Source organism: Lathamus discolor, chromosome 4 (assembly GCF_037157495.1).
Source record: "Lathamus discolor isolate bLatDis1 chromosome 4, bLatDis1.hap1, whole genome shotgun sequence".
In the NCBI taxonomy this organism is placed as follows: domain Eukaryota; kingdom Metazoa; phylum Chordata; class Aves; order Psittaciformes; family Psittacidae; genus Lathamus; species Lathamus discolor.
The window spans coordinates 99599115-99617095 of NC_088887.1; the positions used below are offsets into that span (position 1 = coordinate 99599115).

General features: G+C 36.9%; 1 protein-coding gene across 2 annotated transcripts in view; it reads right to left on the minus strand.

Annotated features, from left to right (window-relative positions):
• Positions 1 to 17981, minus strand: part of KPNA3 (karyopherin subunit alpha 3) — a 53818-nt gene that overhangs the window by 4624 nt on the left and 31213 nt on the right. For both annotated transcript variants that reach the window (XM_065678284.1, XM_065678285.1), the window contains exons 3-16: positions 15943 to 16032; positions 15363 to 15392; positions 15213 to 15265; positions 15028 to 15123; positions 12617 to 12702; positions 9668 to 9754; positions 9109 to 9278; positions 7960 to 8004; positions 5290 to 5421; positions 3871 to 3999; positions 2105 to 2209; positions 1898 to 1969; positions 1637 to 1799; positions 641 to 735 (exon numbers count right to left, since the gene is read on the minus strand). In XM_065678284.1, the coding sequence (XP_065534356.1) occupies positions 641 to 735; positions 1637 to 1799; positions 1898 to 1969; positions 2105 to 2209; positions 3871 to 3999; positions 5290 to 5421; positions 7960 to 8004; positions 9109 to 9278; positions 9668 to 9754; positions 12617 to 12702; positions 15028 to 15123; positions 15213 to 15265; positions 15363 to 15392; positions 15943 to 16032 (1353 nt within the window). The remainder of the gene's footprint in view (positions 1 to 640; positions 736 to 1636; positions 1800 to 1897; positions 1970 to 2104; positions 2210 to 3870; positions 4000 to 5289; positions 5422 to 7959; positions 8005 to 9108; positions 9279 to 9667; positions 9755 to 12616; positions 12703 to 15027; positions 15124 to 15212; positions 15266 to 15362; positions 15393 to 15942; positions 16033 to 17981) is intronic.

The window sequence follows — 17981 nt, forward strand, 5'->3', positions numbered from 1 at the left end:
GCTGCACAACAACAGACACCCTGGATGGCCTTTATAATTATTATTTGTCTTCAAATTGCTTGTTGAAATGCTTCTGAGGCACTCACAGACAGCCAGTAGCAGGAAGAGCTAGAACCCAAAGGCTCAAAATTCCTAACCAGGGTGCAACAAAATATCAGATGGTCTAGATTAATCAGTTGCAGAAAGTGTTAACAGTTTTGATGACTCTTTTCAATGCAGAATCCAGACTGAGCAATTACAGACATGAAATACAGTAATCTGAGACCTGAAACTAAGGATCCACCCCTCCCTCCAGACTGATGTATACGAAAGTAAAAAGGAGAGCCAAAGAACTGTTTAGATTCTAATCTCAAGAAATTACATGTCGATTTATATGTCAGTGTGACAAAATTAGGTCAGTGTCAACCAACTTATTAGGCGAAACCAGAGCAGTCGTCTTGATGTTGTTAAAGAAAATTCTGGGTATCAAGAAACTCTTCAAAGACTTGCAATTAACAGAAGCTGTACTGAAAAAGGAGCAAGAAAACTGACTTCCCAGACGTTCCCTATGTTCATGGCAACTGGAACCGAGGAACAACGACAATGTACTTACTAAGCTAACAGCACAGCGCATACACTCATCAGTCTTTAGCATACTTACATCATCACCAGAGAAATACTGATCTATGATTTCAAATGCTAGTTTATAAATGTCTTCATTCTCGTGCTGTTGCAAGGCTTCGATTTTCTCTAACCCTGAATAAAAAGAAAATGGAAAAGAGTTTTGTAAGTTTAAACTGGAGTTACTGACTACTTTGAAAAAAAAAATAAGAAAAATAATGAAACATTACTACTGAAACATACTAGAAAATATGTAGGTCAATTTGCAAATACTATCTACAAAGTAGCTATCTTTATCTCTTAAGAGAAAAGAGAAGTAGTTTGGGAACTTTTGTATACCACGGAATATCCCATTTTATGAACAAAGGATAATGGAATCTTCTCTCTTTGCAGATAAAATTCTCCATATTTAAGCCTCATGCATACTACATAGCTTTTGTTTCAGTCATTTTGCTTTCCGTACACCATCAAAAGAAAGTGGCTACTTTTGTGTGCTGCGTAAGAGTTTAAAGCAACAAGGCGACAAAAACCCAAACTAAGAGCAACTTAAAACACTAGTCCCATTCTCAAACAGGATATGGAACAATATGAGGGAAAAACTTCCAGTGTAGTAAGTTCTTCAATATCCCTTTACTGTTAGCTTACTGTAATACATTAATTAGCATGTGCTAAAACCTGGATTGCAGTATCAAGATGGCTCCTCATCCTGATTTGGTTTGTAATGAAATGATCCTAAAAACTGCTTCCAAGGCAGTGAACTAAAGCAAGAATTGTGTTTTACCACAGAACAAAAGTATATGCAATAATCAAATTAAAAGAAGTACAATTTTCATTTAAACCTAAAGAATACTCAAGCTACAGAAAGCTCCTTCAACAATTCTTCCAACATGATGATCTCTAAAGCAAACCCAACAGTCTCACTTACTTATTCAAATAGCCATGGCAAAAAAATGCTGTAGTAAACATGACCAGCAGCAAGGGGAAGACAGAATAATATCCACCAAATAAATTTTTTAAAAGCCTAATAAGTACTAACCTCCACACTCTTCTATAATTTCAGCTATTGTGCTGGCCTCATCGCCAGCCATTATCAGGATGTTTTTCAGACCATCCAGCACCACCTGTACCACTTGAGAATCCTTTACTGAGAGTAGATTGCAGAATGGTGGGATTACATTTTGCTGTACAAGGTATTCAACCTAAATAACGAACAAAAAAGTGCTTTCAACATCGTGTTTCTTACAAACGGCTGCATGTGCAACATTTTAGTGACAATTTGGAATCTTGCTACACATACCTGATCTTTTCTCCCACTTATTGTCAAATTGCTAATTGCCCAAGCAGCCTCCTTTTGTGTTCCAAAGTCCCCCTGAAAAATAAAATTAATAGCTCATTAAAATCAGCATGGAAACATCTGTCAAGCTTATTATTAAAAATCACAGACTCCTTGTGTCAGATTTATAAAAAGAGGATGACAACTCGCATAGCTGATAGTTTGACTGACCTTAGCCAGCTGGTGTATGATCATAGGGATTAGCCCAGCATCTATTACAGCCTGAACTTGTTGCTGGTTTCCTGCTGTGATATTGGAAAGGAACCAAACTGCTTCCTACAATTGGACAAAACAAAAAAGCAAAACGCTTTAAGAAAAAAGTCAACAGATTAAAAAAAAACCATACCAAAAAGCCCAAACCCAACCAAACTATACAAAACAACCTCAAAACCTAAAATCATACCATGCGCCCAATCACTAAACAGAACCTACAGGTTTCCTCCTGGAACTGCATTTCTAGCACACAGACTTTTATTGCACTGTGAAAACCAAACATGCAGAGGATTAATCTAAAATAGACATGATTAATCTATGGGGCCAGATTAGTACTTACAAGGAGAGCCCCCATACATCAAAAGCAATATTGACTTCAGCCTTACATCCACTTTGCAGTGCTGGAGTCACGCCATGTTTTAAACTTTCGGTCAGTTTTGCAAAGGAAGCAGGAAAACTGGTAAAACCTCATATTAAAAAAACCCTTTACCCTACTACTGAGAGCTCAGTAGTAACTTTCTGTGCTGATACAAAGACCACTAAATCCGACTACCATTTTCTTCCTGAAACACAAAGGGGAGCTCACAAAGCTCATTCAAGTATCGGATAGGACGCTGAGTCTTGAGACTTCACCCAGCAGTTATCTCCTTCAGGTGGTTCATCAATAGTGCTAGCACCTAACAGCAGCTCCAAACCCCTGGCTACAAAGGGGAATATCTGTAAAAGCAACCCAGAACATCTTAAAAAGGCTCCAATCTTAAATAAAACACAACCAGATGTGGCAAATAGCCAATTATGAAAAAAACATAATGGGTTCCAATTTTTAGGGATGTGCATCCTGCTTTTATTTGTATTTGCACCTCACAACAAACTTAAATTTTCTAGACTCCCCTTATATGAAAATAATTCCTTGGCACTCAAAAGAGCTCTTCATCCTTCTTTTGTGAGAGCTACAAGGGCAGGCAGAAAGAAATCACAGCAGTTTGAACTTTCAAAGATAAATTCTTTAGATCTCCTGACACTTGACAGCGCCTGAAGAAACAAACTCCTTACAAACAGATTCCCCCTCAATGGTACACTAAGCGGAGGAATCAACATGAGCTGAACAAAAACAGCCTCCTCCTCAGCCAGCCCCATCTGTGTAGTGGAAGATGGCACAACGAAAAATAAACAAATGCAAGTAACACGAACTACAGCTCTGGAAAAGAGGGCACTGATCACTTTCTCTCATCAAATTCCCCCTATTCCATCCAGTCCCTGCAGCAGTGAAGTTACCTCTGCCAAAAGGAAGGAGAGGAAATGCAGGGAGAATTTCAGAAAGGACAGTGGGACTCCCTACTTCCTTGAAGGTGAACATGGACAAGAGAACAAACTCCACTATGAAATGGTAGAATGGAAAAACTGGATCGGTCTTCTTAAACTGTATTCAACCAAAAGTAACACTTTTAGTTAACGAAAAACTACAGTGCAACTATAAAACAAAAGGATCACACTTCAAAGCAAAAAACATCAGTCGTCTGAGAAAGCACTAGGCATCAACACTAATGCATGGATGCTCACTATGCCTGTTTGGCTTTAGTCTTAATGAAGCATGTGGCTCAAAGGCTGTTCCTTTACACAATATAGTTCACATGCTGGAAATAACAACTGTAAGAAATCCTTCTGTAATTCTACAGTTGTACTTCTTAAACAGAAAGATCAAGTTAGGAAGAAACAAATCATACCTTGTTTATCTTCTCTTTTGGATGCGTCAGGAGATTTGGGAAATAAGACAAAACATCACAATTGAGAACAACTTGTGTCTGTTCATCAGTACCAGTTACTATGTTGCCTACTGCTCTCAGTGCTGCTGTCTGAATAGCGGAAGTGGGAAGGAAAAGAAATTGAATGTTAAAAACATTGCTGTTACTTATGCCAAAACAAAGATCATTTGAAGATGTCTCTATAAAAACACTTTGCAAGATACAATTTAGCACTTCAACCTCTGACTACATCCCCAAAATGAGTACTGTTTCATCAAAACAGAAGTACACAGTACAACATTTTACTGAATAGATGCACTGCAGCTCAACTCAACACGTGTAAACATTATAAATTAAAAGGATATTAAACTGTTAGAAAAGTTAATTCATCGTGTATTTGATCTGAGTTACAATTACATGAACTGCTTCTATGCTTTGACTATGTCTGCTAAGGTTGCTTCTCCACTCAGCTCTACACTACAAATTAAAAACCCTACAACTACTTTTCTTCTTATTGACTCTCAGTTGTCTTTCAGAAATGGACTGTATATAGAATCATAGAACAGTTAGGGTTGGAAAGGACCTTAAGATCACCTAGCTCCAACACTCCTGCCATGGGCAGGGACACCTCACACTAGACCACACTGCCCAAAGCTCTATCCAACCTTGCCTTGAACACTGCCAGGGAAACATTTTACAAGTGACAAAATAGTGGAGAGACTCCTTTTCATTGAGTGAACTCTAGTCTGACATATTTCAAGACAGCTAAGTCTCATCCAAAGTACAAACTGAACAAACATGACAAATGCACAGATACATACCCCCCCCCCCAATTCCAACTGTTCATTTATAAAAAGCAAGCACACATTAACTTTGTTTCCCTTTGTCTTTGAAATCAATCAAACAAGCTCAGTTAAGCTACTTTTTACAGCTAATTAGAAATTTACTTTACTCAGCATCTGCAAACATTCAAAAGGTCCCAAAACACTGATTTCTATGAGCTCTTCAGACAGAGTATGCACAACCATGTGTGCAGCAACAGAAAAGAGCACGTGTGACTTCTGGAAAATGTAAAATCTGTTGTGGCTAAATATTTCAGGACTACAAAAGGAAGGCACCCCTGATAGTCACACACTGCAAGTTAATGTTTAACTTGTCACTTCACTAAAATTAGACTAGAGTACTAAAATACTCACTATATTAGAACTGTTTTGTTCAAGTTGTCCTTCATTTTAATAATCTTTTTTCCCTAGTGTAGGTAACTCTTTTTGTTCAGTTTTACCTGTAACAGATGTAGCTATAAATGTTCATCTCAGTACTCCACTAATAGATACTTTAAGGCACACTTTCTTAGAAAATACCTTATAGTAGACTATTCAATAGCAACTGAACCAGACTTACTTGAACTTTAACCTCCTGATGACTCAGAAGAGGAACTAGAAAAGGTACAACTCCTGAATCAATCACCATTTGTATCTGTTCATTTCCACCATCTGTTAAGTAGGACAAAGCCCAAACAGTGTCCACAAGAATCTACAAATTGGAAAGACCATGGTTTGTTTACACATTGAACAGTAAAATCCACATAATGGAGGCTTAATTCAGTGATCGACATTCCACATGTTGGGGGGGGGGGAGGGGGAAGAGCATGCAATTTTTTACAGCAAAACCTCAAACATGATTACAATGAGACCTAAGTAGTAAAATGTTAGATTATGTACAATTATGAAAACAGGGGCCATTTGTTCCACAATTTCTATATGTCCTCCCGATTTTTTTTTAATTCCACATTTTGGTGCATAAAGTGACAGCATACATCATCTCACAAAGGTAAACTGTTGGGCTTGATTTGCATTTCAAAGATAGAAAGCCAGCTCAGATAAATAGTCATGCCAGTAACTTTCTGAAGAAAATACTAACCCAGCCTCTTAGCATTACTAGAATTTGTTACTGTGCGCTTTTGATTACAGAATACCTAAATTCTCTTAGTCCTCAATCCATCAATCTACACGTTAGTATTTCTGATCCATAGTGAAGTTCTGAAGTGAAACTGCAAACTGTTCTGGATGTATGCCTCTTCCTGCCTTCATACTAAGATTAAAATCCACAGCAAATGAAAAGAGTTCTTATCCCAGCTAAAAGACTAGCAACTACTGTAAGGTGACAACTGTTCAAGCAAACCAAAAACCCAGAGAAATGACTATCATGCAGGGCAATCTTAGTATATTGAAAAAAAATAAAGACTAAGTCACTGATGACTTGATAAGGATGATTTGAGAGCCCTTAAAAAGAAGAAAGGTACAAAAGATGCAGTAATTGAAAGGTAGTCTCTGACGCAGAAACAAAGCCAGCAGAAAGAGAGATACCAAATCACTTAGAGATGATAGAGAACCGCAGGAAGAGAAATCTGAACCCCACTGAGGACATCACCTGTTGAGGTACCTAGATATACTCTACTTTTAAAACAAGAAACCCATTTAAAATTCGTAGCTATTAAGACAGCTAAATACCACAGTGCTGAAATGCAGGAAGGACTTTCAAGTCCTGACCGACAGGCTGCTTTCACCCGGCTCATTGGACCAGAGTGCACAGACCTAATGCTTTCTCAACACAGCCTGCTGCTGCCCTCACCTGCTAATGCCACAGGAATAGCAGATTGTGCTGCAGTGGAGCCAGTATCACAGCAGAAGCAGTGAGAGGTGGTGCCTCACCAGTTTCCTGCCCCACAGCCCTGCTGGTGACAAGAGCAGCAGCCGCCAGAAGCACTCACAGGACTGTTGGCTGACCTACCTGCATCACTGACTCATCTCCAAAGATAGGTTTGCTGCTCCAGTACAGAGAGGCTGGGACCAGACTGGTACCTCCAAACTAGCACCTGACTCTCAGGATCAAAAAGACGGGCACCCTAATTGAGATTAGTCAAAACCTGGCATCACATGGTCTCATATCTACTTCAAGAAGCTCTCATACAATCATTGCCTGCAAAAGCTTTCAGATTTGGCTGGGAAAAAAAGCCTATAGGTTAGATGTACGTTTGGTTTTGCTATGAATTTCCATTCAAGTTTGTCCAAATTACGAATTGGAAAGTCACCATTTGCTATCTCCCACTCACATTACATTGGGAAAACCCTGGCAAAATTCCAGATTAAACTGTTTGCAAATATTTTGTGGAATCAAGCCCACTTCACCATTAAAAGAGCAGCAGAAACACCACTACCACAGCATGGAAGTAATGAAAGACAGTTCCACCAATCTTATGCTTTATCCCCAGACCTGCCACAAGGATTCAGTCCTGCTTCTCTAAGTTTAAGGATCACTACTGGGAGCAAGAGTCAAAGACATTACAAAGTCCTGACAGGAGGAGAAGAGCAGCTCAGTATCCCTTATTTACACGGATGTTTGCTCCTCAAGTCCCAATATAAGACTTCGGGAGGTAAGGCCACCCCTCTAGGACTTCACTCAGAAAATGTATGTAAACTCATGGATCAGAAATGTGGGAAGTACTGAAGGTTTAGTATTAAAACCCTGAAAAGTTGTCAAAGGTGCCAAAACCAATAGTTTATTGCTGTTTATTGAAGTATATTTTCATATGTTATTTCCTTACCTAAACAGATTGCAAAGTCAGGCACCCAACAGGTTACGAAAGTCAGATTTATCTGTATGATCACAATGTTTGATTGGACTCATACATGGAATAATATATATTTTTTTCTACACATGCATTACATATAGTCTGTGTAAAATTATAAACTGGGCCAGTATTAAAGTAAAGCTGGCACTTTAAATTTTTTGCTCAATTCCACAAAACAGGGGCTCTTAAAATGTAGTTGCTAATGTAAAGGATAAAAAAACCCCACTTTTAGAAAATATATTTCAGAAATTGTATTTGCATTTTCCTTTTCATGCTCTGAATGACTACAATTATATTATTCTTCATATTGTGCATTTACTACTTAATTATACATAAATTAACACAAACCCCCAAGTTTGCCACTTAAAACACAATCTTGCAGAATTCTCTCTCTAGAGAAATGAAGAATCTAGGTAGCTAAAACTTCGGAAATTACTTACATTTATATCTGTATGGTAAATGAGAACACACAATGCTGGCAAAATCTGAAAAGAAGTTCATCAGTCATTATAGTAGAATAAAACTGGCTGTACAATCATACATCCAAGTACTGCAGTCACAAAGCTTAGCTTGAGACTGCATTACCATATTGCATTCACAAACTTTCAGCAAAAGTATATAGTAACATTCACAAACTTTCCTCAAATTATATATAAAAATATACATATATGTAATACTTAAAATTTGTAAAAATACAATACAGTATTGTATTTCAAAGACACAGAGGGAAAAGAAACAAAGAATAGAGATAAGACATCCCCTACTATTTTAACAGCTTTGTTACCACAGAATATAATGAAAATCATTACCCTCACATCAATAAATAAGACCCTCTTGGACTAAAGTAAAATTTTATTTTTGTATTCATGTTTGGAGAAAACAGAAAACTGAGACATGATAAGACTGCTTAGAACAGGGGTTTCTATTTGGTGTAACTTGCAAGTTTCCCTTCTTCATTCTAAAAATTCATTGAATTTTAGTTGCTAACAGTATTATAGTTCACATGGCTTCACGAACTGTACCTACACATTGGAATTTACCTGAAAAAGGAGAACTTCATGTACATCACAACTCTAGTTCTAGTTGAATAGCATCACTTTACTAGCTGTGCCTGCTCTATAAACACTGCATTTGCTCTGTTCACCAGTTTAAAAGGACTTTCACATGCTTCTCTTCTCAAGTGGGGACTTGACACTGACTGCATGTTCACAGCTAGTCGAAACACAAGCTACACTACATTCACTAATTTATTTTCAGTAAGAATATTTCTATGAACAGAATCACATTTGTAGCCTTTTTATGATAAAAACATGAAATGCTGAGTAACAGACTTTGTAGTGTGCTAATTTTTTTGTTGTGTCCATTTTAATATATGCCTTATCAGTCTTTATTCTTACTGTTTCAGATGCTACAAACACCTTCATTACGGCCTTAGTAAAAAGCATTAAATTGGTCAGATTACTTCCTTTAACAATTAGTAAATGGCACAAAACACTTGCAAAAAACATGCATAAATTTATAGTATGACAATGTAAAACATTTGCCTCTAGCCCAGAGCATAAAAAATTATCTGTCCCACAATTCTTTACCTCCTGAACTGTCTCCATAGGCGGTGGGGGGTCCTTATTCCTGCAGAGATTTACAATGACCCATGTGACGTTCCGAAGGAAGGTGATGGGAATGGAGGGATTGATGAAGGACAGAAGAGGTTTGACAACTCCCAGTGATATGACATAATCTCTACACTGAGGACCATCACCTACAGAAATGAAAATTGTTGTAAAATAAATTACATTAAAAATGGAAAATCTTGAAATGTATGCAATGACATGTTGGGATACTGAAATTCTATGTTTCCTCACCAGTAGTCTGCTACTAAAAGGTCATGTTCAATTACATATACATAGGTATAGATACGTATGTATATTTCACAAGATACAAAGTTTATCCTGTTAATATTTGTGTAGCAAGTGATATCATTCTTTAGAAAAATACAGTGTACATGAGTAATTCTGGCCACATGAAAAATTATATTAAGCCACAGAATTTAGAGGAAACATAGTCTCATATGATAATGCCAATGTTCAAAAGTCAAATTCTAAAAAGAAATGCTCCCTGAATTCAAATCATTATAATGACAAAAGTTACCTATAATATTTCCGAGAGCCCAGACAGCTTGCTCGCAAACATTCTGGTGTGGTGAGTGAAGTAGTCTCAAGAAGAGGGGTACTGCGTCTGCAGAATGCAAGATTGGATTTGTTTTTACTGGAACATGGTATATGCACAGTATTTTCATTGATTAATACAAACCACTTTCCCTACCATGCCTTATACATGTTTCTATAATGAAGAGCATAAAAACCCTCAGTTAAACATTTCTATCATATCTATAGAGAGGGAAAAAAGACTTGAGAACAAGCCACTATTAAACAATGCTCTCCGCATTTAAAGATTTTCACATATTTCTCAGTGATAGGCAAGAGCCGCAGGTATGCAGGTGATAGGTTTCATGTCCTGGTAATTCAGATTTCCTAGTTACCTGATATCACAATACATACCTAAAAGAATGACAAGCCTAGTTGTGCAAATGTGCTTCAAATCTTGACTTTTAGAAAATAGCTTCCTCCCAGGAGGTGGCTATAGTTAGTTTCCATATGCAGTGAAGATTTACATCCATCTGCCAGTCCTAAGACACGTTTTAATTTGTTCTTATATAATGCAGGCAACATACCAGATTAAGGAAGTGTTACTGATTTTAAATATCAACCTCTGCTAAATTAAATACATTTAATAGAGCTACGAAACCATCCCGCTACTATTCCCATTGACTACTTCCCTTCAAACAAGCCATACTGCCTGCAAGACACCCATTCTTGCAGCAATTTTTAAACTTTATTTATGATCATACTTGTCCTATAGTCTTTCTGAGTGAAATAAACAGATCAATTTATATACTGTTGAAGGAAATAAGTTCTTCTTGTATGAAGAGCTTCACAAGTTTTAAAAAATTGTAACACAATTTGTGAGCAACTGTGAATCAATATCCTGTTGGTAATGTAAGTGATAATAAGCCAAAAACCCCTGATGTATTTTCCTGAAAAACAGAGTAATGAACAATAAAGGTAACCTGAAATTCCTTCCCTAGCCTAGATGAGTAATTCAGCTCTTGCCTGTAACTGATAAGTTAGGAGGGCCAGCAGCACACTGTTGCTGAAGAACACCCTCTGTTCTTTTAACAATCATCCTGCTTCCATTAGCTCAAGTGGAATATTCCAGCTTCCTTCTTAGTGATTATCAAGATTACACTTCAGTCGTACGTGCATTCAACATATTTCAAAGAGGGTCAAGTATGTAGTTCTTATTAGATTGCAAACCTGGTATGCTTTCAAAAGCAGGAATGAAATTATTTCATATCAGCACTCAAGCAGGAGGACAGTCTGAGAAAGTAGGAGCTACAGGTTATCTGATCTACTGCTCTCATAAAATTAATTACTTCTGCTCAAAACGGTCTTCTGATGAGATCTATTCTGTGTACATACTATTTTTATTTTGCTGGGCCTTCCAACTGCTATCTGTCCCTCTTGATTGCAGGAGAGCACCTTCTTTTGTATATAAGCCACACTAGCCTCTTCTATAGCTGCAAGGGTCTATTGCTTTGTTCCATCAATCCATCCCTTACCTAATGGGAGTTGGAAAGGCTCTTTTCCCTTAGTCATCTCCTAGCCAAAGCAGCAAGACTTTTAGACTAAACTTCTTCCATTTTCTCTTCAGGAGTAAAGCTGGCAAAGTACTTTTTGCTTCTTTGAAGTAATTTTATCCATTTTTTAATTTTCAAGCACTAGCTAAACAGAATTTGGGAGACATATGTCTCAGCCTGAACTTCAAGCAATTGTTCAGGTGACAGCAATGCTCTTTTTCATTCTAATTTGAGTTTTTACTATTTTTTTCTAGATTTTTTTCTGCAAAGCTAATGCTCTAAACAGCCTTTTCATTAGATTCATTCATTTAAATATGATAACACTGGAAGGAAACAATGAATAGGCAGGGAAGGATGAAAAAACTTGGGATTAGATTTTCAAAGACATTTAGATGCCAGAAAAGCAATCTAAAACCAGGTGTGCAAATCACATCAGGATTTTTTGAAATAAATTTTTGATGTTGATTTTTTTCTTTTTAAAGCCTTTGGATTTTAACCAAAGCGCATTTTGATAAGCATTCTTATTGCTCCAATAGCTTAACTATACAGAATCTTAAAATTAGTGAGATACTTTATTAGCGATTAAAACATACAAAACAGCATTTTGATTTGAAAGGCAAGTTCATATACCTAAAAAAAAGTAAAATAATCAGTCACCATTTTCCCATATAAAACCACCAAATATTAACGAGCCAAGACAATTTATACCTTTGCTTATCTATTGTGTCACTGTTTAATGACAAAACATTGTACTTAGCATAAAGGTGACTGTTTTAAGATAAGGATGCTGGTACATAAAAGCTACATACATAATCCTGAAAAATTAATCTGAGTAATTTATCTTTCATTAACTTCAGAGTTTCTTTCTTATCTCTTTTCATAATGGAAGTCTCACTGGCTGGTTAAACAAGAAACAAAGGCAGCACCACAAACTCGGTGTGTACAGAAGATACTAATCGTACGGTCAAGCAAAAGATGGCAATTTTAACTTGCATAATCTTACATAACTATATGTGTTTAACATCTTCATTAGGATTTACAAACATATCTTTGAGGTAGAAAGTATTACTTCGTAGCATAATCCCATAGGGGATTTAACGGTACATGATTTCAGAAATCAACTCAAGAATTAGAAAGAACTATTGTTTTTTTGCCATAATACAATATAATCTGTCATTCTTTATTTTCTTTATTGGAAAATGAGGTCTGGGACCCTTACTATTAATTGTAACTAACAAACAGATTAATATTCAAGAGCAAATGCAGAAATTTTTTGAGAAAGAGGACAGACATGCATTTATTATTTTAATGATTAACAAATGGCACTTGTTATCCAAATATCCCATTCCCCCTTTTCTCCACAACATCCACCACCCCTCAAAACAAACCACAGTACTTACTAGACTGTACAACAGCTTGAGTCTGCGCAGAAGTGCCTGATGCTATGTTAGTCAATGCCCATGCAGCTTCAAATTGTAACGAAGGACTGTAATGAAATAATTTTGTAGTAATAAATTGAAACATGATCTGCAGATTATTTCATGGTTCATTTCAGATTACTAGCTGTATCCACTCTAAGACAGACACTCTACAGTTAAGCAGTGCCACTGGGCTATTAAAGAAAAATCTAAGCCTGGATATTGCAGGGTAAAAGCTGTAAGAATAGAAAGATTTTACATTCTATAATCTTTTGTAAACCACCCATCATTCTGACTTCATATTGGTAATTAAAAAATACCAAGTATACTGCTTTTATTTCAGAAGCACATAGCGAAGATGACCAGTACTCCAGCCAACCAATTATCTCCTGTATGAAAGATTTTTAGCACCCCTCATCATAAAATTTATTTATGCCTCTCTACTGGATAACAGAACTCTTCACATCCAACTGATTCAAACAACACTCATATTTAGTGAAGAAAGTGCAACTGCCTTGCTGCCATTAGTTCTTAATACATTAACCATGTCTGACCATAACTAATAAAAATTTGGCCCTTTAACATTACAACCCAGATCAAGGGTAAGCCGGTATACTGGGATAAAGACAATTTCCTGCTCCATCACAGAAGGGGAAAGATCTAGTATCAGTATCAAATGACCATACCTGTATTAGAACTGTCTTATTAAATGCAGATAAAATTAGTTCCTAGTATTATGAAAGCTGGGGGAACATCTCTTCCAAGATGTCCATTAGCTGTTGTCTATGTAAACAGCAGTTTAGTAAAACAGTTTGCATGAAAACTGTTGTTCAAGCAAATGTTAATGGTTCAGGGTTCCAGAAGCTATAAAAGAGGTTACAACTTAAAGTGGTTAACATAACAGTAAAGTGTCTGGCTTTGGGAGGAACAGAGAATATTTACTGGTAGATGACTTTTTCATTTCCATGCTTTCCTGGGTCTCTTATCAATTATGTTTTATATAGTGTCATAGCACCTGCTTCCTTTTAGTTTTTTCTGTGCATTTTAAGGTTTTATTAGGGATGGGATTGGGAAAGAATTTGATAGGAGGGCCCAAGATGCGTAAATACGATGTGTAAAAACAAATAGTACCAGTCAGCAGCTATCTATAAACCCATTACATTCTAGGATCAAACACATTGGAATTCTAGTTCTAGGTCAGTCCTTCTTTTCTTCCCCTTCTGATAAGCATTCAGGTATAACATGAACAATAGCTTTAACAATCTTATTTTATATTTATATTTTATAGAAAGTCTTTGCAGAGTTTACCTCTACTAAATATTATATAGTAATCACAATTAAAAGAACTGATTAAGAAAATGTTTGAGTTCAATTCTGAAAGGCTTATTAAACATTTACAAAGGTACATCACACAAAAACTAGACAAAATATTAAAATTAGGAGAAATTTCACAGCACTAAACATCCTATATCTACAGCAGACAGGCATTCATGATCCATTTTAAAATGCTATCTGGTCTGAACATCATCGCCAGCTGCCTTCTAAGCAACTGTTTTTAAACAAGCTAGAAACAAAGCTATTCGTGCTTCATTTTTCTGCAACCACCAAATTATACCCAAAATGCCAATTTGCAATTTTGAAGTTTCCAGCCTTTGTGGCTGCAGAAATAACCTTGAAACTGAAATACTGTAAATATATTTATAGCTGGCTGAGACTAAAGATAGGCTAAAACATTTACCTCAAATGTGTTAATCCCTATTTATCTAAAGAAGAGGCTCATGGATTGATTTTTATTACATGCCATTAAATCCGTGCAACTACATGCTCAATGTTCTCTACCTCCTTTACTGAAGCTCTTGTTTTCCAACAAAGAATCATAACAGACAGCATTCTCATTCTGTTCTACCATCACATGAGGGAGCACAGAGCCAGACGGAAACCCAATTTGCAGTGAGAACAAAAGAAGCTGGAAACTTAAGCTAATGACCTTAATGAAAAAGATTACAAGTGTATCCTGGCAAAGAGAAGAGCCCTCTTCACAACCAGGCATATTCTCAGCCTTCACACAAATACACACAATACGTCTGAGACAGGTTTCTTAAAAACTGTCAATAAAAAAGTCCAAAATATTAAAAACAAATGAGAATTGTAATAAACAGAAATTTAATTATTCCTCCATTAGCTGGATATGCTCATGCAAGCTCTAAAAAATAAACTGACATTTCAGTGGCAGAATAAACACCCCTGGAGAATTTATGGTTTATCATCACAGAATGTGATTGACTATGTCAGATTATATGGTGCTACGAATCAGCAGTTTAATTTTAAGTAATGAAATGCGGTTTTGGATGCAAATTTTTGGTAAAGGTGAACATTTGTAAAAGTATACTTACTTGTCATCCCTTTCTAGGCATTTTACCAGGATTGGTAAAATTCCTGATTTTATTAAGTCATCGATAGGTGGATTTCTGTCACTGGATAGGAGTTTTCTGTGAAATTAGATGTAAAAGTAAAGTAAGTAACTTTCATCATGAGAAGTGCATGGGAAGTACATTTCTGTGCCTTTATTTATTTTTACCTTGCAGCTTGGACAGCACTCAGTTGGATCACTGGGTTGTCACTTGTGGCATTCTGGAAAAAAAACACCAACACAGTAAACCCAAAAAATGCACTGAACATATGCTTCTAATCAAAAAAAAGAAAAAAGAAAAGGTTAAAGGTAACATACCTGCAGGATAGCTTCTAGTGTTACATTTTGCTTGAAAAGAAAAAAAAAAGAAGGTTTAGCGATTTTGTTGCTATAGTCTTTTTAAACATTTAATCCAATCAAACTAATTTTAACAGTGTATAAATTCCTAACCTCGCATAGCAGCCTTCCAGTATCTGAAGAGGGCCTACAAGGATGCCGGAGAGGGACTCTTCACTAGGGACTGTAGTGATAGGACAAGGGGTAATGGGTTAAAACTTAAACAGGGAAAGTTTAGATTGGATATAAGGAAGAAAGTTCTTTACTGTAAGGGTGGTGAGGCACTGGAATGGGTTGCCCAGGGAAGCTGTGAATGCTCCATCCCTGGTGGTGTTCAAGGCCACGTTGGACAGAGCCTTGGGTGGCATGGTTTAGTGTGAGGTGTCCCTGCCCACGGCAGGGGTTTGGAACTTGATGATCTTTAGGTCCTTTCCAACCCTAACTGATCTATGATTCTGTGATTCTGTAACTGTGGGAATTCCAGTGCTAAAGTAAAACCAGAACACATTGTTCTGAGACACCACCAAAGTTTTAAAAATAATTCAAGAGTCAAAGAACTTACTGCTTTGAAGTCAGCATCAACATCAGAATCTTCTAAACTTTCTTCTTGGGGAACATTTCTTTTTTTCAAAAGATGCTCATCTCTTTTGTTCTGGAAAGGTGTAACAAAAGATACTTAATGCTTATTCGTACAGGGTGACAATATAATGGTCCCTTTCTAAATAACAGTTTATGTAAGATTGCCTTTTTTTTTTTTTTTAAGGCATTTGTAAATGCAAATAGAATTTGCAGTATTTCACAGCTGTAAAAATTTAGCAGCTTGCTAATCATAGACAGAACTATGACAATCCATGACATCTGAATGAATTAAAACTTGCAGTTCAGGTATCAATTTTCTAACAGACATTTACATTACACAAAGATCTTTCTTGACATTAACATTTACCCACACATAACAAATTATTTTCCAGTGTAAGGTTAGTTTTCAGCTAAACCTGCTTTGAAGTTACCCGGTTGCATGTATTTTCATCTTGTGTGTAAAGCAGCATGCTCCACGTACACTGAGACATGTAGTATTTCCCACTCACACTGTTAGCTTAGCCTAATTTCAGAATAAAAACAAAGCAACCTCCAGCCCTAGCTCCTTTAAGGAATACCTTTTCACTATTTAACATGTCTAGCTTGATAATTAGAACATTCGAACATCCAAAGCCCTAATTTAGAAAGAAAGGAATAAAATAATCAATTGTAACAATATATAAATGCATCTTTTGACAAACTCAAAAGCTACTAAAAGTATTCAAAAAATATTAAATGGTCTTTTCTAAATTTTAGACTTATCTTTTGTTTGGTATGTCTAGAGGTACAACAAAAAGCAGTAAGGGCAATGAAACATGATGATGCAGCATGCGTAACTGAAGACCTTCTTGTGTTTTTTGTTTGGTTGTTTTTGTTTGTTTTAATAAACACATTAAGATTTCAATCGCTAATGAAGCAAAACACTGAAAAGGTGTAACAAACAGCTACAACACCTAAACTAGATCTATTACACAACCAAGGAAAGGCAGGCTTTTCAGTCCTCAAACAATTATCTGATAACCAAGCAGTACCGATTACAAAGATTGTGTTACATCATGCCCTGCTTGCAATATACAAAAAAGTCTCTAAACAGAATAAAATTTTGAGGAAGTCCCCAATTTTTCATGTTAGAAAAAACAGAAACCTCAGGTCCAAAATTTCTGGGACTTCAGTATGTTCCTTAGACATTTTAAAAAGAATTCAAAACAACTTTTCCAGTTTGAAAGGCTCCCAAGCAGTATGTTATTTTTTTTCCCAGATGAGAGGATGCTAAACAATATAAAAGCACCAAAATAATTCTTTGTCATGGCTTAAGCCCAGCTGGTAACTCAGAACCACGCAGCCGCTTGCTCACTCCCCCCACTTCTTCCTCTCCCCACTCCTGGAGGGATGGGGAGGAGAACTGGAAGAATGTAATTCCCACAGGTTGAGATAAGAACAGTCCAATAACTAAGGTAAAACACAAACCACTACTGCTACCACCAGTAATAATAAGGATAGGGGAAATAACAAGGGACGAGAATACAACCGCTCACCACCCGCTGACCGATACCCAGCCCGACCCGAGCCACGATCTAGCCCATCTGGGCAACTGCCTCCAGCTGCTATACTGGGCATGACATGCTGTGGTATGGAATACCTCTTTGGTCAGTTTGGGGCAGGTGTCCTGTCTCTGCTTCCTCCTAGCTTCCACTCCTCCCTGGCAGAGCATAAGACTCAGAAAGTCCTTGATCAGAGTAACCATTACTTAGCAACAACTAAAAACATCAGCGTTATCAGATTTGTTCCCATGCTGAAAGTCATGGCACTGCACCAGCTACTAAGAAGGAGAAAAATGACTGCTACTGCTGAACTGAGGACACCCTTGAATGCAGAAGATGACTTTCCACAAACTTAGCATAGTTTAATTTTTGTCAAGTCTAAGTACAGAAACTAAGTCTTCAAAGAGTGCACAAGATCACCTGGATTAGCTATGGCAGCCTCTCCTGAGCTGTACAGTAACAGCAGCATACTCAGAGCACA